Source organism: Pteronotus mesoamericanus, unplaced genomic scaffold (genome assembly GCF_021234165.1).
Source record: "Pteronotus mesoamericanus isolate MK-2021 breed Mesoamerican mustached bat unplaced genomic scaffold, CSHL_Meso_final contig_192, whole genome shotgun sequence".
Taxonomy (NCBI): Eukaryota; Metazoa; Chordata; class Mammalia; order Chiroptera; family Mormoopidae; genus Pteronotus; species Pteronotus mesoamericanus.
In genome coordinates, this window is record NW_026555082.1 from 380,028 (window position 1) to 405,376 (window position 25,349).

Genomic DNA, 25,349 nt, shown 5'->3' on the forward strand with positions numbered 1-25,349 from the left:
CAGGGTTCCCAGAGGCCTCCCTGGAGAGCCAGGGCCGTCAGTCCAAGCCTCGTGCCTCCCAGGCAGGGCCCTTCCCTCTGCCACAGAGCACGTGTCTCCCGAGCGCCAGGCTTTGTGGGAAGCGCTAGTGCGTGGGATTAGCCTGGCATTCTCCACGGTTGCAGGGTGTTTTCATTGGCAGTCACTATCCCAAATGCCAGGCTAGGAGAGGCTGTTTTAAAATAAAAACGACCCCTCCCATTTGCACTCGCTTTCTAGAACACCCAGGGTCTCCACATCAGTCCCATGGCGGCTTCGGGACCAGTCACCTCACCTTCCCGAGGATGAAGTGGGCCTGGGTGGGGAGGGGAGGTTTGCCTGGAGACATGCTGCTATGGGATAACGGGGCTGGGACTTGTCCGGGTCCCCAGGTTTCAAGGTCAAGCCATTTCACGATAATGTTTTGGGCTCCGCTGACCCAACCTCCCTCTATCCATCACGCATCACCAGTTCATGCCGGGGGCTGCAGAGGTGACTAAAACACTGTCCCTGCCGGGTTGGTAGTGGCACAGTCCCTGGAACAGATCACCAAAAGGTGTCCCCTTCACCTGTGTACTGTAGGATCGTCATACGTGGACCCCCAGGGGACCCGGAGGAGGGAAGGGGACAGTGACCCTGGCCTGGCCGGGCAGGGCCTCCCAGAGGACGGGCGCAGCGGGGCGTGCCAGCCCCTCCGTGTTCCCCCCGCACGGTTCCCAGGTGTGTCATTCTGGGTCTGGGTCAAGGACACACGTTTCTGGCAGTGAACGCAGGTAGCAAAGGAGGCTGAGGCTGAGTGGGAAATAGAGGTTGGCTATTACTAGCAAGAGCTGAAACGCTTTGTGAAGAGCTGGAGCTGATGAACTCCTTGAGGGTCTGGCACATGGAGAAGCTGGATCTAGCCACCGTCTAATAGGTGCCCGCAAGGCCAGTAGGACCTTGAAAAGCTCCTACTGAAGAGCTGGATGAGTGGGCATCCACAGTGGGCAGGTCTCGGCAGGTTCGCGGGGAGAGATTTTTGTGATGCGTGTCAAAACAAATACATGTGTTCCTATATCCTAGGCCAGAATGATGGGATTTTTTAAAATCATGAGCTCTGTTATTAGCTAGATCCAAACCGATGAAATTGAAGTGGAATTCAGTGGAAGCTGAAGAGAGTCCCCTCCCTCGCCACCAGGCAATGACTGTCAGGTGGCGGCAGCCGCGTAGAGGGTGCACAGCCAGGGTTGCCTGCTGAAAAGACCCCGCTGCAGGTAAACCAGTGAGAAGGGTGGGCTAGGCATGGCATTGAGCGGGCTTTGTGATGGAGAAGAGTAACTCCTGTGAGTGGTGCTGCTCCATGGGAATTCCTTGCCATGCTGTTTTCTGTAGACCTTTCCCTGACACACAAGTGCGCTGCAGTCCCTTAGCTGGAACCGCTGCTAGAAGTCCCCGCGCACGAGGAAGTTGACACCAACCTCAGTGGCCCCGAGTATTCTTAACAAAACCAAGGGCTGCACCCCACGCCTCGCTGCCAGGCTCCTCTGACAAGTGAGATGTTCCACTTTTCAGCCGTCTCTCCCATTCATTTTTGAATTTAACCTTCATCAGCAGAGTAGAAATGAGGAATCCGAGACTCGGGCCAGGTGCTGGGAACGCTCGGGTGGCCCACTAACCCAGGCCCTCGTGGTACAGGTGGGGATGCAAAGGCCGGAAGGGAATCGGTTGCCTGAGACTGAAGGGAAGGTGGAGTTTGTCTCCTGTCTCCCAGCTCAGTGCTCGTTCCTCTGCGCCCTGCCACGTCCACGTGACATGTGCCACATGGCACACGTCTGTGCTTGATTCCTACCGAAAGTGTTAGCTTGGCAGGGGATTAAATCAGTTACCAGCAAAATTGTTTGAAATGGCAGTCAGCAAACTTGGACAAAGAAAGATTTTTTTTAAAGGATTCAGTTTGGGGTTTTGTTTGAAAATCAATTCATTAATAAAGTAATTACATTTCCTGTCAACCTAGACTAAGGAACTAAGCCATACCAGCTGCCTTCCTAGTAACGGTTCTTGTGGGCCACCCCTGGAGGTGGTATCATTGGCTTCAGGAAAAGAGACTTGCAGGTGGAACGGACTCTGTTTTTAGAGCAGCCACTTCCGGCCTTGGCAGTTGATGTCTGTGGTGGGCACATCCCTGCACTTACCCTCTGGGCAGGGCGCCCCCCACGCTGGGAGCCACTGCTTTCCAATACAATAGGGAAATAGTAAAGTTAGCACCCACTCTGCAGATGGTTTTGAGTATGAAATAAAATAAGGAGAGTGAGATATTTTCTAGAACCTAGTACAGTTCTCCTGCCTTCACTCCGTTCACGCCCTATCTTCACAGTTGCCTTTTCCTGCCCAACTCCTCCTGCGCTCCAGGCACCCGCGCTTCCAGTCCTCAGACCTGCCCTGCTGTGTTAGATCCCATCCTCTTCCTGAGGGCAGGGTCTTTATTTTGTCACCTTTACATCCGTGGTGGTCAGCATGGCACGTGTCTTTTATAGGTGCCCAGCACATGTTTGTCAAGTGAGTGAATCCTCACGTTGGTGCAGTGCTTGTCACTGTGCAGAGCACTTTCCCACCCACCATCTCCTTTGATCCTCCCCAGAGCTCCGTCTGCTGCAAAGGACTGGCCGTTGTTTCTGCCCTTTGCAGGTGAGCACACGTGAGAAAGGAAGAGGTGGGACCGTGAACCTCAGCTCTGACTTCCTTCTGTCGCACCCTCTCCCTCCCCCCAGTGGGGTGCAGGGATGGCAATGGGCTGAAGTGTGAAAATTTTCTGCTTTGTGCTGCCCTGGGAATATTAGCAAGACTAAGTCAGACGGTGCTGTCTGTTCTCCCTGTGTGTCTGTGTTTGTGGTTGCTGGGCGGAATGAATTATGGAATGAATCAATGAATTCCTGGAATGCTCTGAGGCCAGTGTGGGCGCTGATGATCTTAACCAGTCTTGACAGCTTTCCCCTCCAGCCATATCCTGAATCTCATGAAAGCCAGTTTTCCTTCCAGCCTAATTAGAGCAGTTGGTCACCCCAAAACAGCTCAGAGCAGAAACAAAATCTTCAGAAGAAACTGGTCTGATTTCATGTGATTTTTTTCCCCCCATCTTGTCATTGAAAAAAAGTGTTAAAATTTCAAATTGTCAGGTTCCTTTCTCTGTAAAGGCCTCTGAGACAGCACATGTGAGCGGGAGGCGTTGGGTTCTTTGTTCCTCCGCAGACACAGGCAGTAGAACGGAGGCTTGGACCAAGCATCAGGGCCTTGGTTTCCAAGTCCAGTTTTGCAACCACTGCTTTAAAACCTTAGGCAAATCTCTTTCTTTTACGTGACCTCAGTCTCTTCTTGAGGCCATTAAACCCAAAGACGGAAACAAATCATTCGTTCAAAATAGAGTTGCGGCGCCATCTTGGACAACTGTGCAAAATCAGAGTCAAAGCACATCATTAGACCCGACCTCCTACTAAAGCAGACATGAGTCGCACTTTCAGTCGGCTGGGCGGTCTCTGCCGCACACCAAGACCGTTTCCCTTGTGGCTTCCCCTCTGGAAGCAAGAAGTGCCCAGCACAGAGCCCGGTTGTCGCCACTAGACCTGATTGTCTCCCAGGGGCTCACGGGGAAGGAGGAGCCTTTCTTTGCAGCGAGCTCCACTTCACAGGCCCAGAGACGTGTGTTCATGTTCCCCTTCGTCTCCCGGGCTGGCCAGCCCCGTTTTGCTCGGCCCGCCCTCATAGGTTACAATTCTGTTTGCCTCGTCATCTTAGCCACCCCCCCAGAATGCTTCCAGGTGGCCAGTCCCTCTTGTGTTGTGATATCAAAATCTGATCTCAATATTCCATGTGTGGTCCAGCCTGTAGAGAGAAAGCGTTACATACTCCACAACCTGCATTACAAAAGAAATGAAACAGGTACCCAGTCACTGTTCCTGATTCACATTCTGAGTTCTGATGCTTAGACATATATACGACACCAACAAGCTTGCCTTGTGATTTTTCAAAATGACTATGGAGATTTTGGACACTTGGGTCAAAAGTCCAGAAATAAGCCCAGACAGATATGTCACTTGATGTTTGACAAAGGCAATTCAATGGAAAAAGCATGGTCTTTTCAACAAATGGAGTTGGAACAATATGCAAAATATGTCCCAAATGAACTTTGACCTAGTTCCCACATGTTATACAAAAGTTTCCTCACAGGAGATTCTATATCTAGACAAAGTATAAAACTATAAAACTTCTGAAAAAGCTTGGCACAATCTTCATGACCTGAGGTTAGGCAAAGGGTTTGCAGATGTGACAACAAAAGCACCATCCCTTTTAAAAGGAATAAAGGAATAATGATCGATTGGACTTGATCAAATTAAAATAATTTTGACTTCATCAAAATTGAAACTGTTAGCCTGTGAAAGACATTGTTAGGAGAATGAAAAGATGAGACAAACTTCAAGAAAATATTTGCAAATTACAAAGGACTTGTCTTGAGAATGTATAAAGAACTAACAGAATGTAACAGTAAGAAAACAGCCCAATTTTAAAAATGGGCAGAAGACTTGAATAGACACTTCACCAAAGAAGATACACAGATGGCACGCACGCACATGCAAAGATACACAGCATCATTAGTAATTAGAGAAACTCAGCGTAAAATTACAAGGAGAGATCCACGCACTTATTAGAATGGCTGAAGACAGGCGGCATGGGGGCTCCGAATGCTGGGGGGCGCAGCTGCAGCCCCCGCGTTGCTCATCGGAACAAAGGGGCACGGCCTCACTGGAGACCCTTGGCCAGTCCCTTACGCAGTTAAACATGCAACCAGCCCTCTCAGTCCTGGATATTCGCCCTGTAGAAATGAGAATTTACATGCACATAAAAACCTGTGCAGGTGTATGTGACTGTTTAGGGCGGCTCTTTATAATGGCCAGAAAGAACTTCAGTGTTCTTCGGCTTAATGGAGGAACAAGGCGCGGTGCATCCATACAATGGGAGACTACTCTCCAAAAAAAGAACAAAAGGACCAAATTATTTCATGAGCCCAGCATCGTGGCTGGGTCTCAGAGGCATGCTGAGTGAGGGAAGGTGTCTTAAAAAGTCACATCCGTATAATCTCATGGGTGTGACATTCCACAGAAGAAAGCTGTGGAACACAGCTCAGTGGTTGCTGAGAGTGCATGTCAGGGGAGCGTCTGACCTCTGAGGGACAGCTAGCAGGAGTTTGGGGGTGTCGGACTTCTGCTTCAGATTGTGGTGGTGGTTACACAGATTCATCCAGGTGTTTGATTCACAGAAATGAAACGAATCAAACCAGACCAAGCCAAAAGTTCTGAGAAACAAATAATCCCAGTCTCTCGGCCAGTGATTTTTTAACCCTTTTAATAGGCCATTACTATTCCATCAGCACAGCCTCATTGGAACTGGGGCACATTCATTCCTGGTGGTGCCCCAAAACTTCCTGGGGCTATCTTGGCAAGGCTGGTTTGGAGGGAGCCGGCTTCCCGGGTTCTCACTCCTGTGCATATCCCATCCTAGCACCGATCCTTCTGAAATGTGCCCGGTGTGCTGGGCCCCCTTCCCCACATCACCTTACACAATTCCTCTTTTCTGGTGGCACAGAAGGTCACATCGCCTGCCCTTTCCAAGTCCTAGGAAGGTTCATTCCCTCAAGCGATGATAACCCCAGGGAGTAGTACCTCCCACACACAGAAGTGAGTATCTGGAATTTCACTCAAAGTTATAAATACACACTCTTAAAAAGTGGTCACTGATTATTCTTGCTTATTCAAGTGTAGTTAAACCTCAGACAGTAAGAAACTACTAGATTTTTGCTCCCCCCCAATTTTTTACCCATTTAAAAGAATCATTTTAATTATCTTACAGTTTGCAGTTTGGCGGTGTCACAGAATTGCTCAGTGAGTGAGAATTAGGAAAAGAAGGCATCTGGGGGTGTTAGTTTGTAAATAAAAGGTGGGCTCACCAGCAGGTTTGCTGTTTATAGGATTAGTTAGCTCAGGGTGGGGGGGCAGTCTCTTCCCAGCTAGGAAGGCCCCCCCCAAAGGTGTCAAGACATCAAAATACATGCAAAATATAATTAATGGGGAGCAGGTATAGGAAAAGACAGTTCAGTAAATACAGAGTTTCATTTTGGAGTGATGAAGATATTTTGAAATTAGATAATGGTGATGCCTGCACAACATTGTAAATACACTAAATACCCCTGAATTGCCAGGTTAGCCCCAGGAAGTCTTGATGTGCCCCCGGGAATGAATGTGTCCCAGTTCGAATACTGCTATGCTGATGTAATAGTAATGACCTATTAAATGGGTTAAAAGCAACTCTGTGACACCAGTTAGGTGTACTACAATTTAACTCAATTTCAACACTATCTACCTGAAAATAACATCAGATTCCACAGATTTAGGGCTCAGCCCCACAAGGCTGACCACTCCCCCACCCGACCCTGCGTTTCAGATGCCAGTTGCAAGTCCAGGTTTTTACCTGTGCTTCCGACCAACATAAATCAGGTTAACAGGACCCTTTACTGGGTCTGGTTAGTTTACTAGGGTAGCACTTACAGAACTCAGGAAACCAGTGTACTTACTAGATTGTTCCATTGGAAAGGTTATTAAAGGACACCAATGAACAGCCAGGTGAAAGGTAAAAAAGGAGAGGTCTGAAAGTGTCCCGTGAAGGAGTTTCTGTCCTCGTGTCTGGGGTGAGCCACCCTCCCAGCACGGGGATGCCTTCTGGCTCCCCAGCCGGGAAGCTCTCTACACCCCGCCCTGTGGAACTTTACAAAGGCTGTGTTACGGGTGCAGGAGTGCGTAGGTTGTGGGCCATTGGTGCCTGAGCTCAGTCTCCAACCCGTCTCTGCCTAAAGGTCAGAGGTCTAGGCTGGGGCTGAAAGTTCCAACTCTCTAATGACCGTTGTGCATCTTTAGATATTAACATAAACATGAGGGCTGTTGAAGGGGGCTTATTATGAATAACAAAAGATTCCGATTTCACTTTTATCATTCCAAAGCTATTTCAGGAAGTGAGGCCAAAAGACCAAATATTATAACAAGTGATGCTCACATTGTTCTTAAGTTTTGGAAATTCCAAGGGTTTTGGGATCTGTGACCCAGAAAAGACAAAGACCAAATACATATTTTTTTTATTATATATTACAGGCTGATTCACTTGTTGCTTTTCTTTTCAATCTTTGAGTGTTTGCACTTCTCAGAGATGCTATGATTTTCCCCTGTGAGTCCGTCCTTACCCCCTTAGAGCACTCAGTCGCCTTGGTTAGCATGAGTTTGGTCAGGAGCTGGCTTGGGAAGGAAGTTTCTCAGGGCAGAGTGCCCTGGTATTGCAGACTCAGCTCAACCATTTTTTCCCTAACTGCTGAGATTTGAAACTCAAATCCATATGTATACTCTCTCTGTGCCACAAGTAATTCATGCCTTTACGTCCCAGCCTTTTACACAGAGGAGTTTAACAAACAGTCCGAATACTCACTACGTACCAAGAATTGTGCTAGTCATAACTGGTTCTAAAAGATTGGTAAAACCTGGTAGCTTCTACCTGAAGGACAGTGATCTGTGACAACTGAATTGATGATGTTATAACATACAGAAGTAACACAGCAGTAGGAATAATTTTCTCTATCTGGGGGGTTCGATAGACATGTCATTGAAGAGGTGATGTATATATTGGATCTTGAAGGACAAACCCAAGTTTGAGTGCAATTGGTCATGCAGTTTTTTTGCTAACAGGTTTTCATAATGTGTCAGTGATGGTAACTAATTCTGTGTAGCCATTTCTCCTTAAACGGGACACTTCTTAACTATCTCACTAAATTGCTCCTTAAGTGTCAATAGCTCCTATCCTATTTTTCCAATAGTTTCTATTTCCCTGACCCAACTGATTTAGGAGTTGGTGCTCTACCTGCAGTCTATGGTTACTATTACAGCCGGTCTTTACATTGAACAGATGAAGAATCCGGGGTTGAGAGTGGGGAAGTGAATGTCAAGGGACATAAGAAAGCATGTCAACAAGAAAGCATGGCCTTGACTCCATATCTACTAACACCTTGGCCAGAAATCTTTTCCATATTTCTTGCTTTTTCTTATCATGCTGCTCAAGTGCCTTATGAAAGCTAGTGACGAAGTTAAAAGAATACCCTCCAAAGTTCACTCTCACCTGTTACCTACTTATGAAACCAAGAAAAGGCAGTAATGATATGGGTGGAGGACAAAGGAAATAAGGGATGAAAGTGAAAGGCACATTCTCACAGTGAGGATGTTTACTCTCAGGTTAGCATGTTCAGGAAATCCTCAGAAAATGAAAACGAATGCCATTTGGTACTTTAATAATCATACTCTACGGCTTCTGGCCATGACAGAGTAATGGTAATGGACTTGCTCTCTTGCCAACAAAAACTGTAAAAGTGGACAAAATATTCAGAGCACCTCAATATACAAAGGATACTGAAACTCACACAAACACACAAACTACTAAATTCTTGTTGTTCTACGCATTGAACAGGCAGCACAGGACTCTGAGCCTTGAGTAAAGAAAAGTACATGAGAAGCCCCACAGTGGCTCTGGCCTTCTGCCTGGGGTCTCTTCTGGAGCTGGCATGGCATGGTGGAGCTCAGGCTGAAAGTTCTTCTTAGTAAGCTCAGGAGGCAGATGTTGGAATTTCGGGCTACTCATATAGCTGGACAATTGCAGAGCAAAGAAACAGAGAAGAGGTTTCATGGTAAGGACAAGGACAGCAGAGTCTGTGTAGGGATTCACTTTGGGCTGTCAGCTGAGGGCTGGCTGTACAGGGTAGAATGAGACTGTCCGTGGGGCTTAGCACAGATTGCCCACCATAGGGCTAACAGCTGAGTGATGATGCTAAAGGCCATGCAGTGCTAGGAGGTGTTGGAGATTCCAGTCAGCCTGAATGAAGAGACCCCACTGAGCACCTCAGGCACCCCAAAACAGTACCAACAAAACACCTTAGCAGTAAGAACTGTGTCCCTGAGTAAGGGCCACGCACTAGGGTGATGTTCAAAATGGAAATAGAACTTAAGAAAGAATTTGTCCAAGCTCTACAGCATCAAAAGGACTTGCCAATAATTTACTTGCCTGCCAGGACATGCTCAGTACCTTGAAAGGAAAACAGTATAACCTATACCCTCCTCAGTGTATAATAACAATGTCTAACATACAATCGTAGATTAGTGGACAGTAAACAGTCAGAATATGTGATCTATACTTTATTGAAAAAAACAAAGTCACCTAAGGTGACTTTGAAGTTGGAATTAGCTGGCAGGTACTTCAAAGTTGCTATATAAATATGTCCAAAGACTTAAAGGAAAAAGTGGATAAAATGAGCAAACAGATGGAGAACCTCAACAGCAAAATGAAAATTATTAAACATTTACCAAATGGAAATATGAGTATTATAAATGAAATTGTAAAACTCACAGATTGAGATTGAAAGTGGATTAAAGACTCTATTAGAAAGAGTTAGTGGACTTGGAGTCTGATCAACAGAAATCATCTAATCTGAAAACCAGGGAAATAATACTGAAAAACGTAACAGCACCTTGATGCCTTATGGGTAATACCAAGAGGTCTGCATATGTATAATTGGAGTCCCAGAAGGAGAGGAAAACAAGAATGGAGCAGAGAAGAATTCTTTTTTAAAAAAAAATATTTATTTACTTTTAGAGAGGGAAAGGGAGGGAGAAAGAGAGGGAGAGAAACACCAGTGTGTGGTTGCCTCTCATGAATCCCCTACTGGCGACCTGGCCTGCAACCCAGGCATGCGCCCTGACTGGGAATCGAACCGATGACCCTTTGGTTCAAAGGCCAGAACTCAATCCACTGAGCCACACCAGCCAGGGCAGAAGAATAATTCTTGAAGAAATAATTGCTAAGAATTTCCCAAATTTGGTGAAAAACTTAACTGACATACTCAAGAATCACAGCAAACCCCTATCAGGGTAACTATGAAGAAAACCACACTAAGTCCATCAGAGTCATACTGCTAAAAACCAAAGAAAAAGAAAAATATTGTTACCGGAGGAAAAATGATTTATATACAAAAGATGACAATATGAATGATGGCTGACCTCTCATCAGAAACCATGGATGCCAGAAGACAGTAGAACATTTTTCTTAGTTCTGAGAGAAAAAAAAAAATCAATTCTCTGTTCAGAAAAAAATACTTTCAATAATGTAGGTAAAATAAAGATACTTTTCAGAATTAAAAAAAAAAACTAAGAGAATGTATTGCCAGCATACCTGATATATAAGAAATGCTGATGAAGTTCCTCAGGTAGAAGATAAATGATACCAGGAAAAAGATGTTTAGAAAAGATGAAGAGTACCAGAAAGGATAAATATATAGCTAAATATAAAAGTTTTTTGTAATTAAATACATATTTATGTACATGTGATCATTTAAAACAAAAATATATGACATTGTATTATGAATATATAATACACATGACTACTATACCAAAGGATGGGAATAGATTTATGCAGTTGTAAAGTTTTTACATTTTACGTGATGTCATACAATATTAATTCTAAATACACTATACAAAGTTAAGAATGCCTATTGTAATACCTAGAAAGACTTCTAAAAAGTAATACAAAGATGTATAGCTAAAAAGCCAATAGTGAAATTAAAATAGAATTCTAAAAAGTATTTAGTTCACTCAGAAGAATGTAAGAAAAGAGGGAGAGGGAAACCAAAGACAGATGAGACAGAAAACAAATAGTAAAATGGTAGACTTATAGCCAACCATATCAGTAAGTTAAGTGTAAATGGATTAAACACTCCAAGTAAAATATATAGATTATCACACTGGATGAAAATGCAAGACTGTCTACAAGAGACACTTTAAATACAAAGGTACAGGAGGGTTGAAGGTAAAAGGATGTGTAGTAGGTAGAGTAACGCTGCCTCCCCACCCTAATCCCCAGAACCTGTGAATGTGTTACCTTACGTGGCAAAAGGTGCTTTGCAGATACGAATAAAGTTATGGTCCCTGAGATGGAGCAGTCATCCTGTATTATGCATTGGCCCAGTCTAATCACATGAGTCCTTAAAAGTGGAGAATCTAAAAAAGAAAAGGAAATGGTAATTCTGTGAGATGATTGATATGTTAATTATCTTCATTGTGATTATTTCACAGTGTATACATATATCAAAACATTAAGTCATACACCTTAAATATACAGTTTTATGACAATTGTACTTTAACAAAGATGAAAAAATAAAAGCAAAAAGATAATTAGAATATGACCATAAACAGATAAGAGTGGAGAACCTTTTCTGGCTGTGGTCTGAAATAGACGTTAGGATGACCGCGAAGTCCCAGTGCTGCTGCACCTCTGGCCGTGAAGATGGGGAACAGGACCCTGAGCCAGGGGATGCAGGTGGCCTCCAGAAGCTGGAAAGGGCAAGGAAAGCATCCTCTCGAGCCTCCAGAAGGAAGCAGCACTTCCAGCACCTGAGATCTGTGTCAGACTTCTGACCTAGTATTATCTCACAGAACGAAGATAATCAATTTGTGTTGTTACAAGCTATAAGTTTGTGGTAATTTGTTACAGCAGCAATGGAAAACCAGTATAAGATGGAAAAAGATATACCAGGCAAATCGCATAAAAAAGCTCACAAGGCTACGTTAATGTCAGACAAAGTCAACCTGAAGACAAAGAGTGCTACCAGTGATGAGGAGGAACATTTCATACTGAGGGAAGGGGCAATTCGTCAGGAAGGTGCAATAGTCATAAAAATATGTGTACCTAATAAGAGCTTCAAAATACATGAAATTAAAATTGACAGAATTAAAGAAAGAAATAGACAAATCCACAATCACAATTAGAGATCTTCTTAAACCTTTCTCTCAGGGGTGGATGGAAAAATTAGACAAAAACAAACAAATCAACCACAACAAACCAGTGAGGACATAGAAGATCTGAATGGCACTTGCTTGACCTAACTGACATTTTTAGAGCACTGCACCTAACTTCAGAGTGCACATTCTCTCCTTGTGCACATGGTACATTCACCAAGATAGACTACATGCTGAGCCATGAAACAGGTCTCCATAAATTTTAAAGGACTGAAATCATACCAGGGAAAACAAAAGAAATTATACTCAGTATGTTCTTTGACCACAGTAGAGTTAAATTAAACATAAATAACAGTAACAGATGTACGAAAACACCAAATATCTAGGAATTAAACAAAATCAAAATAATCTATGGATAAAAGAGGAAATCACAAGGAAAAACAGAAAATACTTTGAACTAAAAGAAAATGAAAACCATAATATGTCAAAATTTGTGGCTTTCACCTTGTGCAGTGCTGAAAAGGAAATGCATCTCTGAAAGCCTTTTAAGATACATTTTCAACATTCAAAGTGCTTTCAACTCTTTAGTTAAGACTGGTCTTTCTTTTGTACTGCACTCTCTGCAGCTGTTTTTTATTCTGTCAGTGACAACATTTTAATGCATCTCTTTGCTTACATGCCAGCTTCTTCCTTCCCAAGCAGAAGCCATTTTTGGACGACTCCCGCATGCCTTTCAGCGTTTCGCCTCCGGTTCCTAACACAGCGCGTGGCTCAGTTCTGGGGAAAGTTTGAGTGAAAGACTGGGAACGAGTGGGTCTGATCTGCGTGAGGCCCTGTGAGGCCCCACTTTACACTTGAGGGAGCTGAAGCCCCAGCGTCACTTGACGAACCAGCGACAGAGCCAGCTTTCCCGTGTTCCTCAGACATGTCCCCGACAGGCCATGAGTAGCTGGCTAAAACGTCAGCGCGTAGCCTTCTTCCCTGGAAGGTGAGCGAGGATGTTGCTGAGGCCTTGGAGCTTTGCACGAAGGCCTGCAGGGGGCCATCGCGCGGACCCCCGCCTGCCGTAACGGCAGCTGCTGCCCGTCTGCTGCGCCCCCCTCGCCCTTTCCATTTCCCCTTGGCCAGCCCTGCCTCTCGGGGGGCCTGCAGGATCTGACGCCTCCTCCCAGTTTCCTAAATCTTAAAGCTGGCCCTGGCCTGAAGAAATGAACTGCCTGATGCCAAGAAATCTGTTTTGTAGCTTCTCTATGTAAGTTAACACTTAATGTATTATCCAATGTATTTCATTTTTCTTTCTAACTGCTGGCTTTTTCAGCCTGCAGCCTTGGGCTACTACCATTTCTAGCATGTTTCTGTTTTTTATTTTGACTGCGAGAATCTTTAGACTCAGTATCTATACTGTGCTGGTCCTTTCAACTTTCTCTGTACAAAACTGTCTTTTAAGCTATATTTTGCCGAATAGAGATTAGGGACTGGACTGGGACAAAAGCGTAGCTTAACTGAACAACACTTGCAGTTTTCAAAGGAAAGTCGAGATTTATGGCAATACTTTCCCACTCTTTACCTCCAGCCCCCAAACCTGGACCTGTCAAATGGCTCTGGAGCCCGCGGGGAAGCAGCACCGCAGCCTGGCCCCACCGGCCCTGCGGCCTCTGCCCTCGCCACCCTCGCAGGAAGTGCTTGGAGGCCTGAGGCCGCAGCCTTGGGGGTTTCAGGCCCTACAGTGACTCTCAGCTGCCCATGCTTGTGGGGCTGGGCTCTGGGAGCCTCTTGTTTCTCCATTTTCTACCGAGGTTTCAGTTTCCAACTGGGGTTTGTTTCCCCTTTGTCTCTGGTTCAGCTTCCTTTTCCTGTTTGGTTTTAAGTAGAGTCTGAAAAGCAAGTTGCTGCCTCCTGAGGGTCTGTGGTCCTCGGATCAGCGCAGCCTGGTGTGAAAACAGGACTCACCTCTCCGGCGTCCCTGTGCCAAAGCCTTTCAGCCATGGCCATGGTGTGAGTACCGGGACCAAAAAGGGGACAGAGGGATGTCAAGAGGAAACCTAGAACCATGATGGTGTAGAGCTGAAGGGGCCGTAGAAATCCTCCCAGACCCCCTGCTGTACAACAGGGAGATCAAGGCCTGGAGCCGGGGCAAGGGCCTTGGCCAAGGGCACACGGGAGGGTATCGACAGCCCACTCGCTCTGCACCTGCCGCTCTGTCCATTACATGGGCTGTCTCTTGATGCCTGTGACCTTTAATGGCTTCTGTGTCAAAAGCACACAGAAGTCAAAGACCTGCCTCGGATTGCAGAGGCGGGTCTGATCTATCTAAGGGGGCCGTGGCCTGGCTCAGGCGCTGTGGATGGGTCCTGGCTTTTCTTTCCAGAACAGCCGGCAGATGTTCAAGTTGTTCTACCTGAATACCGAGCAAATAGGGAGGAACCGAGGTTCCTTTTACAATGGCAGCTTCATGGACTGGAGTAACTGAGTCCTGAACTCAGCAGGAGAGGCTGGGACTGGCCCGTCACTGGGCCTGGCGCTGTTTAGCACGGCTGTAAGCAGCAGCTGGCCCGCGCTCATCTGCATGTCTAGCTGTGCACGGTCCTTCTGAAGCTGATGTTACATTTGACCTAACTTTCCCCTGCCCTACGACTCCAGGAAAGGTGGTAGATGATAGGACAGAGTTTTGCCGTCTGGGATTTGGGGCATTTACTTGATCAACACATTACAGCTTTGTATCTCAGCATAAAATGGTAATTTCTCTCCTTAAAAAGTACTTCATAGTGTCCAAAGTGCAGTTTTTTTCCAGTTTTCTAATTTGGTTCTTTTAACCCTGCTGGGTAGGCGAGGAAGGCATTATCATTCTAGTTTTGTGGATGAGGAAGCCCAGCCTGTACACTTGCTCAAGGTCACATGGCTGGTGGAGGAGAACCAACCGAAATGGCCTCGCCCAGGGTTTTTTCCAGGACACTGCAGAGCTCTCTAGAAGCGTTGTGCGGTGAGTTATTAAACTTGACAGAAGGTGGAACTTGCCCAACGCTCCCGGTCAGCTGAAGCGGGGCTCGGGTGGGGCAGAGCTCCGGCCAGGCCGTTGGAGCGCTCCTCCAGGGCCAGAGACGCATGCCGGCCGGTTTTCTGTCACTTTAGTCATTTGCCTTTAGATTTACAGAACGTGTGGCTGCAGCTGTGGAGAGCAGAAAACTTCCCACTTCAGAGGCACCCTTACTTCCAGGGCGGCAGGAGCCAAGCCACTGCCGGTCATGAGTGTCAGCTAATGACTGCAGAGAGCAGGGTCAGGAGCCAGTGGGGAGGGGCCTGTGCAGTTCTTTAAAGCTCTTTTTAAATTGTATTGGAGAAATCTGAGAGGTGTCCACCTTGAAAGGGCCTCAGACTCCATCTACAGTAGATTATCTAGGTTAGGCATCTTACCCTCCACTTTAACTGAGTTAACTTTTCTCTTTTTTAAGTATTCCTCAGTATTTCTCTGAGGGGAAAAACGTTGCATTGTTCTTAGATGAAACTACCCAGCTAGTCCAGCTGCGAGGTCCACAGGTCAGACGATCGAGGCCCAGAGTCGGGCAGGACTTACCTTTGTAAGGGAATTAACGGCCCCACCAAACCGAAGCCCCAGTTCTCTGTGCCCCTCCCCCACGCGGGCTGACTGCACTCTCGTGACAGGTGCAGCAGCAGGGGGACCCCATACAGCAGCCAGAAAAACTCTGTCCTGTGGACAGCAAGAGGTAACGCCCAGACCCTCGTCGCCGGGGGCCTGCGCCGGGAGCGCAGAGGGCCTCCGCACGTGACGGCGCACCTTCTCGGGCCCGGCCCAGGCCCCCCGGGCAGGCACCGTTTTCTGGATGCTGTGGATGGGGCACGGGGTTCCCTTGAGCACACGACACTGCCCAGCATGTGCTCATAGACCTTCCTGCACCGACTCTGAAGGCAGCAAATATTGCTTTTATTGTTCCCATTTCACAGAGGAAGAAACCCAGGCAAGGGAGGAGCGAGGAATTGGACGGGCCGCAGCCTCGGGCGCTGTCCCTACTGCAGGGCTTTGCTCCTGCACCCTCTCACGCGGTGTCCAAGTGGCTCTCTGCTTGGCAGTAGGGCGGGGAAGGCAGCTCTCAGAATGGGAGGCGCCGGTCGCAGGAGCCGCACCGCACGGGCAGTGGGAAGTGTGGACAGGCAGAGCCACAAAACGTGAGAAGCTGGCAATGTCAGCAGGGACTTCAAGGGAGGGTGGGATCTCAGGGAGACTCTGAGGAACAGGATGACCTTTAGAAGGAACCGAGCAGGCATCCCAGTCACCGTCACCCCAGGGCCACTCTAGGTGACAGGGATACAGTGAGCAAGACAGGCAGGCTTGTCCTGAAACGGGGGGCAGGCAGAGAGGGGGACAGCCCAGCAACAGAACTAGGAGCAAAACAAGTCAGCACGGCAGAGCAGGGCTGGGCTGCTGCCTAGCCAGTGCTTGTTGTGCGCTTAGAAATCAAGCTGAGCTTCAGCCCCCGGAAGAAACTTGCCCCAAACTGCGGAGTCGGGGTTCGAATCGAGGCCTCATGATCCCGGCTGTCCTTTGCAGTCTTTGATCTCACACTGTTGATGCCACGAGACCCAGAGAAACCTTCCTCCTCTGTCCTCCTGTAGCGCCCGTGTGTCTCTCTGCTTATTGATCGCCATCTCCCCTCCCTGTCCAGAGCTCCTCCAGGGCAGGACACAGTGCTCGTTGGTCCCTGAGCCGAGTGACTGCCACGCACTTGCTCAGACGTCTGTGGAGCCGGAGCCCACGCACCGTGCCGGGAAGCAGGCGTGCCGGCTGGGGCTTGGCCAGGCCTCGTTCCCAGGCTATTAGCTTGCCCGCAGAGGTGGGCTGCCCACCCTTGGCCCGGCCAGCTCTTCGCAGCTGTCCCAAGGCTATGTTGAAACCCATTCCACTCCCGCAAGTGGTCAGTCACAGGCTCCGGGGCCCCGGGCGCACACTGGAGTCGGCAATAGTAGCCCTCAGGTCCACGGGTCCTATCGGATAGCTCCCCAAGGAGAGGGCCTCACTGGAAGCCTTGAAAGAACGTGCGGGAAGTGATGTGGGAGAAGTTCAGTCTAAGAACCTCCGGCTCCCCCAACAGCTGGTGGAGTGTTTTCACCAGATGCCACTGGACTTCCCAGAGAGGCAGAGCCAGCTGTCCAAGCTCCTGGGACAATGGCATTACAGTGGGGAAAAGGCACACGTCGCGATTGCGCGTGATGCAGCAGTCCAGTCCTCCCAACCAATTTGGATGGAAGAAAGAAGTCTGGGTTTAACACGGAATAGATTCTTCATTTACCAGGAGCCTTTCTGTCATCCTAGTGCTCGCAAACATGGGGCACACGGGGCTCAAACATCACCATTCGAGCTTCTGCATGTTCACATATGCAGGCCTAGTTTACTGTTTTCACGGCTCTAATGCAGCAATTCTCCAGATGTGGTCTGGAGGCCCACCCTTTTAGATGTCTGAGTCAAAGCTGTATTTATAATAATACTGAGACAGGATTCGTCCTTTTCACTCTGATCTCATGAGTGCACACTGGAATTTTCCAGAGGCCACATGACATGTGTTGACATTGTCACTGTGGCAAATAATGAAATGAATGCTTGTGTTATAAAAAATTCTGTGTTAATTTCAAATATGGTAAACACGGGCAGACGTAACGGACGCAAACAGGAGCTTTAAGCATCCTCAGTCATTTTTATGGGTGTGAAGTGGTCCTTCAACAGAAATGTCTGCGAACCACTGCTGTGAGCGGTCAGTGATGTGCCTGCACCACTAAGTGTGCCCTCAGGACACTGGCTCCCACTGCAGGGGGCGGGGGGGGGCAGGGGCAGGCCCTGGGACCTGGGAAGAGGGTGGGGGGTTTCTCTCGAATGAAACCGCACTACAAAGCAGCATCACATGTCCCAGACGGAGTGGTGGCATCAGGGGAACCTTCTCACAGGCATAAAGTATTTCAGAGTAAACATTTTAAGTTTAGAACATGGCATTAAACCTGTCTCAAGCCTCTTCCCAGGAAGGGGGAAAAGTCGCCTGTAGATGATTCAGGTGTTGCTGAGGAGAAATTGTACCTTTCCATTGGCGAGATCGCGCCCTTCACCCACCGTGCCTCTCCGAGGGAAGGCGGCTAGCACTAGGTGCTGCCTGATGGGACGTGACAGAAAAGTCCCTACTGTCACTTGTTTCGGTTCTTGCTGTTTACTCTGAATTCAGTCCCAGGGAGACAATCCAGAATGGGGACAGCCTGCAAGATGATCGGCCTAATCTCGTTACACACAAAAATCAGTATCAATGACAAACAAAAAAATGGCCCAACATTCCAACTTTAAAGAGAGTAAGTAGATGACCCAATGTAATGCATGCGTGGATCCTGGATCCATAAAAATTAAAACATTTTAGGGAAAATTGCGTAAATTATTAATTTTCTTAGGTACAATAATGGAATTTAAGCTATGTATTAGAATGTCATTATTTTAAAGAAAGTAGGCCGAACATCTTAGGAGTGAAGTATGATGTCTGCAACTTACTTTCAAATGGTTCTGAAAAAAGTGACATTAAAAACGATGTGACATGCAGTAAAAATTCTTCACTTAGCGCAGCAGGAAAACCCCCTGTGCGGCAGAAGGTAAACCCTCTAATCCAAGCCTTTCCACGTGTTAGCCCCAGGCCACGGGGGACCTACCCCTCTCCAGGCCTGTTTCCTCCACCCCCAAAATTACTTCCAAACAGCCCCCAGGTCTGACAAGGCCATGAATCCCAGTCTCTGTCTCCCAGTCATTGGCTTGGGGCCTGGCGATGACATCCGTGGTGCGGGTCTCTACGTTCCCCTGAAATGAGCCTTGAGGAGCCAGGAGGCCCAGGGGGTGGCTGTGGATGCTGCGCTCTCCTTTCTGAGCCTTTGCTGACACTGTTCCCTCTGCCTGCAATGGTCCTCTCCACAGGCAGGATGCAGCGTGCCCTTCCTGTACCCATAGCACTTGGCACACCCCTGGGCTCTTGGTGTGGGCACGTGGGCCGTGCCCTCGGCAGGCGCCATGGCTTTTATTCGAGAGGAGGTTGAGTTTCGTCTGCATGCTGGGCGTAGGAATATATTTGGTACGTGATTGGCACTCAGTAAATGGGATGTTGTCTTAGTTTATTTTTTTAAAACAAATGCAAGAAGAGGGAGAAAACGGGGATAGCCATGTCTCAGGTGAGTCATGGTCTCTCCTGACCCCAAAGAGTTCCTGAAGGCTGAGAAATATGACACTCGGCAAAACTAGGCAAACTCAAAAGCAAGCCTTTATTCAAAGATACGGTAATTGAGGGGAGCTCCCTAGGACCCAGTTACTAGGGCTGCAGAGATGAACAATGTTTTTAAAACAAACCCAAGAGCCCTGCCTCTTGGAGGGGGGAAGCCCAGCAGGCCTTAGATGCCGGGGCAAGCACAGTGATGGCGTGAAGAGAAGTTAAGCAGCATCTTTTCAGTGGGGGTGGAGATCTGTCCCAGGAGGTGACAGGCACATGAGGAAAGGCTCGAGAAACGTTGGTGCATAAGGCAGGGCTCGGAGTCCTGGTGCGAGAGATGCCCCCCAGCGGACAGGCTTAGCTGGGCACCCCACAGACAGGACCCCACAGCACCGTCGTGACAGCTCCGCCCAGGGGCTCCAGATATGCCTCAGACGGACTCCACCCGAAGTCTCGCCTCCCGCAGGCTTGCTGTGGTTTGAGCCAACACTTCACTTGTTCACGGTGGCAGCCTGGGCACTAACCGTAGTCAGTTCCTGCACTCTGTGCCCTCAGTCTTATTCGTGCTCCAACGGACTTAAAACCTGGTCAATAAAGGCCATGCCCTCATTTCCCGCGGCCGCGCACCGCCTTCCCTGGGATCCCGTGGCCAGCAGAGGGCAGGCCCGGCAGAGCTCGGACTCTGGCCCAGGGCTCCCTTCCCTTCCCCACACTGTCCCGTAACTGATGGTATGTCTCCACTATACCTCTGGTCCCTGTCCACCTTGGGGGACAACGGTCAGAAAGGGGCAAGAACCAAGCTGACCCTGCCACTGGAGCCAACAGAAGAGCTTTGAAAGGGAGCTAAGAGGACAAGCAAGAGGGCAGACCTGTCACCAGGAGCGGAGTGGGTGAGAGGGCCGGAGCCCTGGCCTGGGACCTCGGGAGACAGCATGACAGGCTGAGGGCGCTTGTGAGTGGAGGCGACACCGAGGGAGTGAGGCCTCCAGAGAAAGGAGAGGAAGGCAGGGTCCCGGCCAGTGGTGTCTCCCTGCCCAGGCGACTAGACAAGTCACTCAGCGTGAAGTGGGGAGGTAACCACGCCCTCACAATGGCGGGGTTGAGCAGAGGAGAGGACCGGGCACGGTCCTGGGAGCCCAGCGCGAACACGCCCTGCGCCGGAGCCCCAGGCGAGGCCAGAGCCCGCGTCCTCGGCGCCGGCTGCCCAGGCTCTCGGCCTGCTGTCCAAGTTCACCTTCATGGCTTGTATGTTGAAAGTAAACAAGTCAGGGCTTCACAGACCGCCTTGGAGCCTGGCTCTGCCTCGCTTGGCTTTGAGGACATTTATTTATAGCCACTTCTCTCTGGCCTCCCACTGTTCCCTCTCTCACTTGCTCATTCTCTCGGCGGCTGCCAGGCCGTGCCTGCTAAGGCGGAGGCACACGCCACACCCAGGAGGGTGCAGAGGGAGCCTGATGGCCAGGCCTGGGCCTGCCCTCAGGAGGCTCACGGCCTCAGGGAGAAGAGAGGCTCTCAATAGCCGCCACGAAGGCTGGGCAGTGACCGGCGGCACACAGGGCCTCAGCGTGGGGCCGGGGCAGAGGCGCACACCTGTTAGGCGCACACGTGTTAGCGCCAGCTGGATACTGGGCACCTTCCTATAGGAAAACAAAAAAATACTTAAGTTTTATTAGTTTGTTCTACAAATGAGAACTCCTCCCCCAGAACCCTGTAGTTTTTCTATGATAACACTATCATGTACCCATTTTGTAACTGTCTGTTTTTCCTGCTAGATTGTAATGTCTTTAAGGGCAAAGATATGTCACATTGATTCCCAGAGCCTAGCAGAGTGCCTTCCTCTTGGCAGTTATTAAGTGAGTGGAAGTAAAGAGACAGGTGTTTTCTGAAGACAGGGACACTTGACCTGAGCTTTGTGAGAGAGTGAGATGCAAACCTATGGACGTAGGTGGGAGGGAGCATGTTAGGCAGAGGAAACATCTTTAATTTGTTGAGTAACACCAGAAAGTCGTTTTAAGTGGCCCACATAGAAGGGCGCTTCGGCTGGCAGGCGCAGCCCTGGCGCCGGGCTGCTGGCTGGGCTGTGTACAGACCGCCCTTTCCTCCCTGGCCTGCACCAGGCAACGCGTGGGCAGCAGCAGCTCCAGGCCAGCAAGGAGCGGGGCTCCCTGGGACCAGCAAAGATTCTGCCCTGTTGTTTCAGAACTCCGGAGATAAACAGGTGGGCAAGGGACTGCGGCCTGAGCCCCTGACTGGCCTGCAGGGAGCCTGTCCTAGCGGGGTGGCTCTTGTCCCGGTGGTGCTCATGCCCAGCAGAGGGACATAAAGGAGACAGGACAGACTGCAGCGCCCTGTGAAAGCTGCTGCGGCGCTAAGGCGGAGAGCGTGCGTACAGGGCCCAGAGAACCAGCGGTCTCAGCCTGAGCTTCAAGGGGGGTTTTCTAAAGGCGGTAGCATGTATCTTCAGTCTTTAGGATGAGGAGGAATTACGGGCAGGCTAGGCTGGAAAGGCATCCCAGGCAGACGGGACGCATGAGTCAGAGCGAAGAGGCCACAGAGAGGAGGGCCTGTGAGGGCACCCACGAGTATTTGCACCAGGCTGTGCCTCGTGTCGGCCGGTGGGCTGTGAAGAGACGAGGGGGATGGGGCTGTGAAGGGCCACCCACGCCTGCCAAGGAGCTGCCGTAGTCGCGACTCACCTTCCGTGCTGTGGCGCACCCACAGCGCTCCGGGCCTTCTCATTCCCACCACAGCCCCGCGAAGGAGGTGAGGATAGAGAAGGAAAGATTAGACAAATAAAGAAACCAAGGAACAGAGAAGTGAACTGATTTGTCTGCGGTCACAAAGCCAGTCAGTGGCAGAGTCCCAGTGAGGGGAAAGGCGCCATCAGATTTGCAGTGTCTAAAGGTCTTTCTAGTGACAAGGGCCAAGGATGAGCCAGGGGGCAGGAGACTTGAACCCAAAGGCAGGAAGAGCAGCCGGAAGTCGGGCATGGGGGTCTGGACTGGAAGTGGATGAGGACGTGACCACGAGGATAGAGAGGAAGGGACAGATCCGAGCGCTACCTAGGGAGCAGCCAGCTGGTGGCCAGCCAGAGGGCGAGGCGGAGAGAGGCGGCTCGCTGGGCGGGCTGGGGAGGCTGGGCAGGAGACCGGGGTGGAAGGGCGCCTGCTGGGTCCAGCACACTGAGCTCTAAGGTCTCTGAGGCACGTCGCGGGGAGCTTCCCGCCGCTGGAAGTGTGGTCCACAGCTGAGGGGGTCAGGCTCGGAGTCATCCCCGTGGGGACCCGACAATGTTTTGGTGGTCACATGACCTCCCCCATGGGCGAAAGAGCCCATGGAAAGACTTGAAAGTTAGTGTTTCTCAAGTTTACTTCATGGACCATTTACATCAGAATCAGCAAGAATCTGTGTTAAAACACAGAGAGCCAGGCCCCGCCTGAGGCTGACTGAATGAGTCTCCTGAAGCGGGGCCTGAGGGTTTGCATTTTTATAGACCCCTCTCCTGATTCTTACGACGCAGACAATTTTGAGAGTCATGGACAGAGGATGCAAAGAGAAGAAAGTCTAAGTAGCTCCCATTGGTGGACACAAAGATTCAAGGTGGTTTTAAAGTCTGTTTTGGAGCAAAGACTCATTGAGAACAAGGTAAAATCCCACTTGAGAAAAAAGCCTGTACACTCACTTTTATAAATAATTTCCAGGGATTCTTAATATTCTTTAAGCCTCTCCACGGACCCCAAGTTCAGAACCCTGACATAGGCAGTGAGTCAACCAAAACCTGTGAGGGATACTGAAAGGGAACCACCAGAGAGGCAAATGGGAACCAGCAGAGCCCCGAGGCTGGGAGTCCGGTAGGAGGGATTTGCAAAAATGAGGGTTCAGTAAGAGAGATGGGTGATTTGATAACTGAAAAGCACCCATGGGAACTGGGAAGTGACAAGTCAGTGATCTTGCCTGAAGCTCAGTGTATATTAGGGAGAGAAGCCAGGTGCCAGCAGAGACATGGAGAGGAAGCATGTGGGCAGGCAGCCAGTTAGGGGGAAGGGACAGCTCACTGCGTCCAGCCCACACTCAGGTATCTATGAGGTGCTTAAACCTGTGAGTTACTGTGGTGAGGGTGCAAGGAGCTCCCAGCAGGGCAACACTCACCCCGGTTTTACCGCTGAATGTCCTACCTCCCGGGAAATCCCTCAGTCCCAGGCAGACCCAGGGGTCGCAGTCCCGCTGGGGAGACATGAGCCGACGAGAGTGGTGGGACGTTCCATCTGACGGGAGCCACGAGTCGGGGCACTGGGCAGAACGGGGCCGGGGCCAGCGCTGGACAGAGAACCAGTCGGGGATCCAGGCAGCAAAGAACGGGGCTCCAGGCTGGCCCTCCGGAGGAGCGGCAGGGCAGCCCACATCCCTGCGTTTCCCCGAGCAGAGCAGCCTGCCGCGCGCTCCCCAAGCCTGGGCCAAGAGGCAGCAGCCTCCCCGCTTTGCACAGTAGGCCCATCGGAGAGTTGCGGTTTCCTGCCTCTTGATCCCAGGCCTTCTGAGGCAGAGAGCGCCGATGGTAATCTGCAGCAGATGCGTTTGTTTGGCAGCTGCTCTCTCGGAGAGTAAACGGAGTAGGGTTTTAAAAGGCATGTCCCCGCGGGCACACAATCAGAAACGCACTTCTTCACAGTGATAGAGTCATTTCTTCAGCCAGCAGTCGTTAGGGTCTACAGCATACAAGGCCTGCGTTTACCAGCGGAAAACAAGAATCCCTGCCTTCCAGGAACACACCGTCTAGTGGGACAGACAGGTACATGTGCAGCTATCGGGAAGCAGGACACAGTGGCGAGTTCTGTGATGGGAGCAGCAGTGGGCACGGGGCGGGAGGAGACCCCGTCTTCACATACAGGCCTGGGGGCTGTGCTTTCCCCAAGCCCAGCCCGGGCGCATGGTTTCTAGCAGCCTCTGGTCCTCGCTGCTGACTTAGGGACTTCCGCTCTCTTCTTCCAGTTTCTGTAGTAAATACCTCAAGAAGCCCCGAAAGGTATTTGTAGGGTGGAAGGGATTCCAAGAAGCAAGTACACAGGAAAGAGTGCCTGCATCAGCCTGTGGCACATTCAGAGACTCCTTCCTGGTCATGCGGGGAGTGGGAGAGCCAGAGACCGACAGCCGGTGGGGCGTGGCGCCTGCGCTTTTCCAGGTGAGGAAACTGCTCCGCAGCCTGTTAGGCCCCAGGGGGCAAAGCCCATCCATCTGGCAGTTCAGCACCAGGAGAGCAAACCAAACTGAGTATTTTGACCAATTTTCCCCACTTATCAGCTGGTGGTTTGTCTGGTATCATGGGAATCAGCAGGCGCACGTGGTGCGGGGTCTCCTGGACGGAGGGCCCAGGAATAGGTTTCCAAAGGTCAGTAAGGGAGCTTTGTATGTTCCTGTTGTTTTAAAAAAAAAAAAAAAAAAAAAAAAATCGGTCATTCAGAAATAATATTTTTAAAAATAAAATACTTGTCTGTCAAACTTCCTTTCCTCAAATGATACATGATTTAGACCGATGAAGTTTACAAGGGCTTTGGATGTGTGCGTGGCCCAGTCTGCGTCTTCTCCGAGTGAACATGTGGAGAAGACGGCCGACTACTCAGAGCTGAGTGGCAGCGTCGGAGCTGGGTAACAATCAGGGTTTTGTTAAAGCAAAACAAAACCCCAAAGGGATAATAAGGAAGGCAAATCTGAAGTACTGAAAATGGGTCTTTTCCTGCACTTAGGTTTTGTTGGTGGGAATAAAATAAGTAGAGGTTAGATAAGCACTATTCACATGGGGTAGAAAGAAAAACAAAACAGGTTTTTTTGGTTAACCGCAAGTTCGATTTGAACCTAAAGTGTTGAAAACAACAGCAGAAAAAGGAACCTGTGGCTATAATTACAATAAGAAGAATAGTTATGGGTGTTTGAGTACCTACCAGGGGCAAGCACCCCTAAAAGGCGTGTGGGGTGCAGGACGCCCCAGGTCCACGCACGGCCCTCTGCACAGCAGCGGGCCCTGCCTCCCTCCTCTGCTGCCAGCTCCACGGCCCCCACCCCCCGACATCCCACATCCCCTTCCTGAATTCACCTGCCTTCTTCATCTCTAGGCGCTCAGCATTTTCTGCAGAAAGGCTCCCCTGGCTCCGCGCCCCTCAGACGGGGAGCTGTGTCATCACCTGCCCCGTTTCCTGCCCAGCTGCGAGCTCGCCAAGGGCAGCAGCTGTCATGCTCACCTCTGCACCCCTCAACGCTT

The 25,349-nt window shown here is 49.6% G+C and overlaps 1 protein-coding gene across 3 annotated transcripts in view; it reads left to right on the forward strand.

Moving 5' to 3' along the window:
* The window catches only part of EVL (Enah/Vasp-like), an 88,518-nt gene that overhangs the window by 14,430 nt on the left and 48,739 nt on the right, over positions 1-25,349 (forward strand). The window contains exon 1 of one of the 3 annotated variants that reach the window (XM_054567663.1): positions 13,727-13,856. The exons of the other annotated variants lie outside the window; for them this stretch is intronic. Coding sequence (XP_054423638.1) covers positions 13,846-13,856 — 11 coding nt within the window. The 5' untranslated portion in view covers positions 13,727-13,845. Of the gene's footprint in view, positions 1-13,726; positions 13,857-25,349 lie in introns of those variants that run through there. 3 annotated transcript variants of the gene reach the window in all.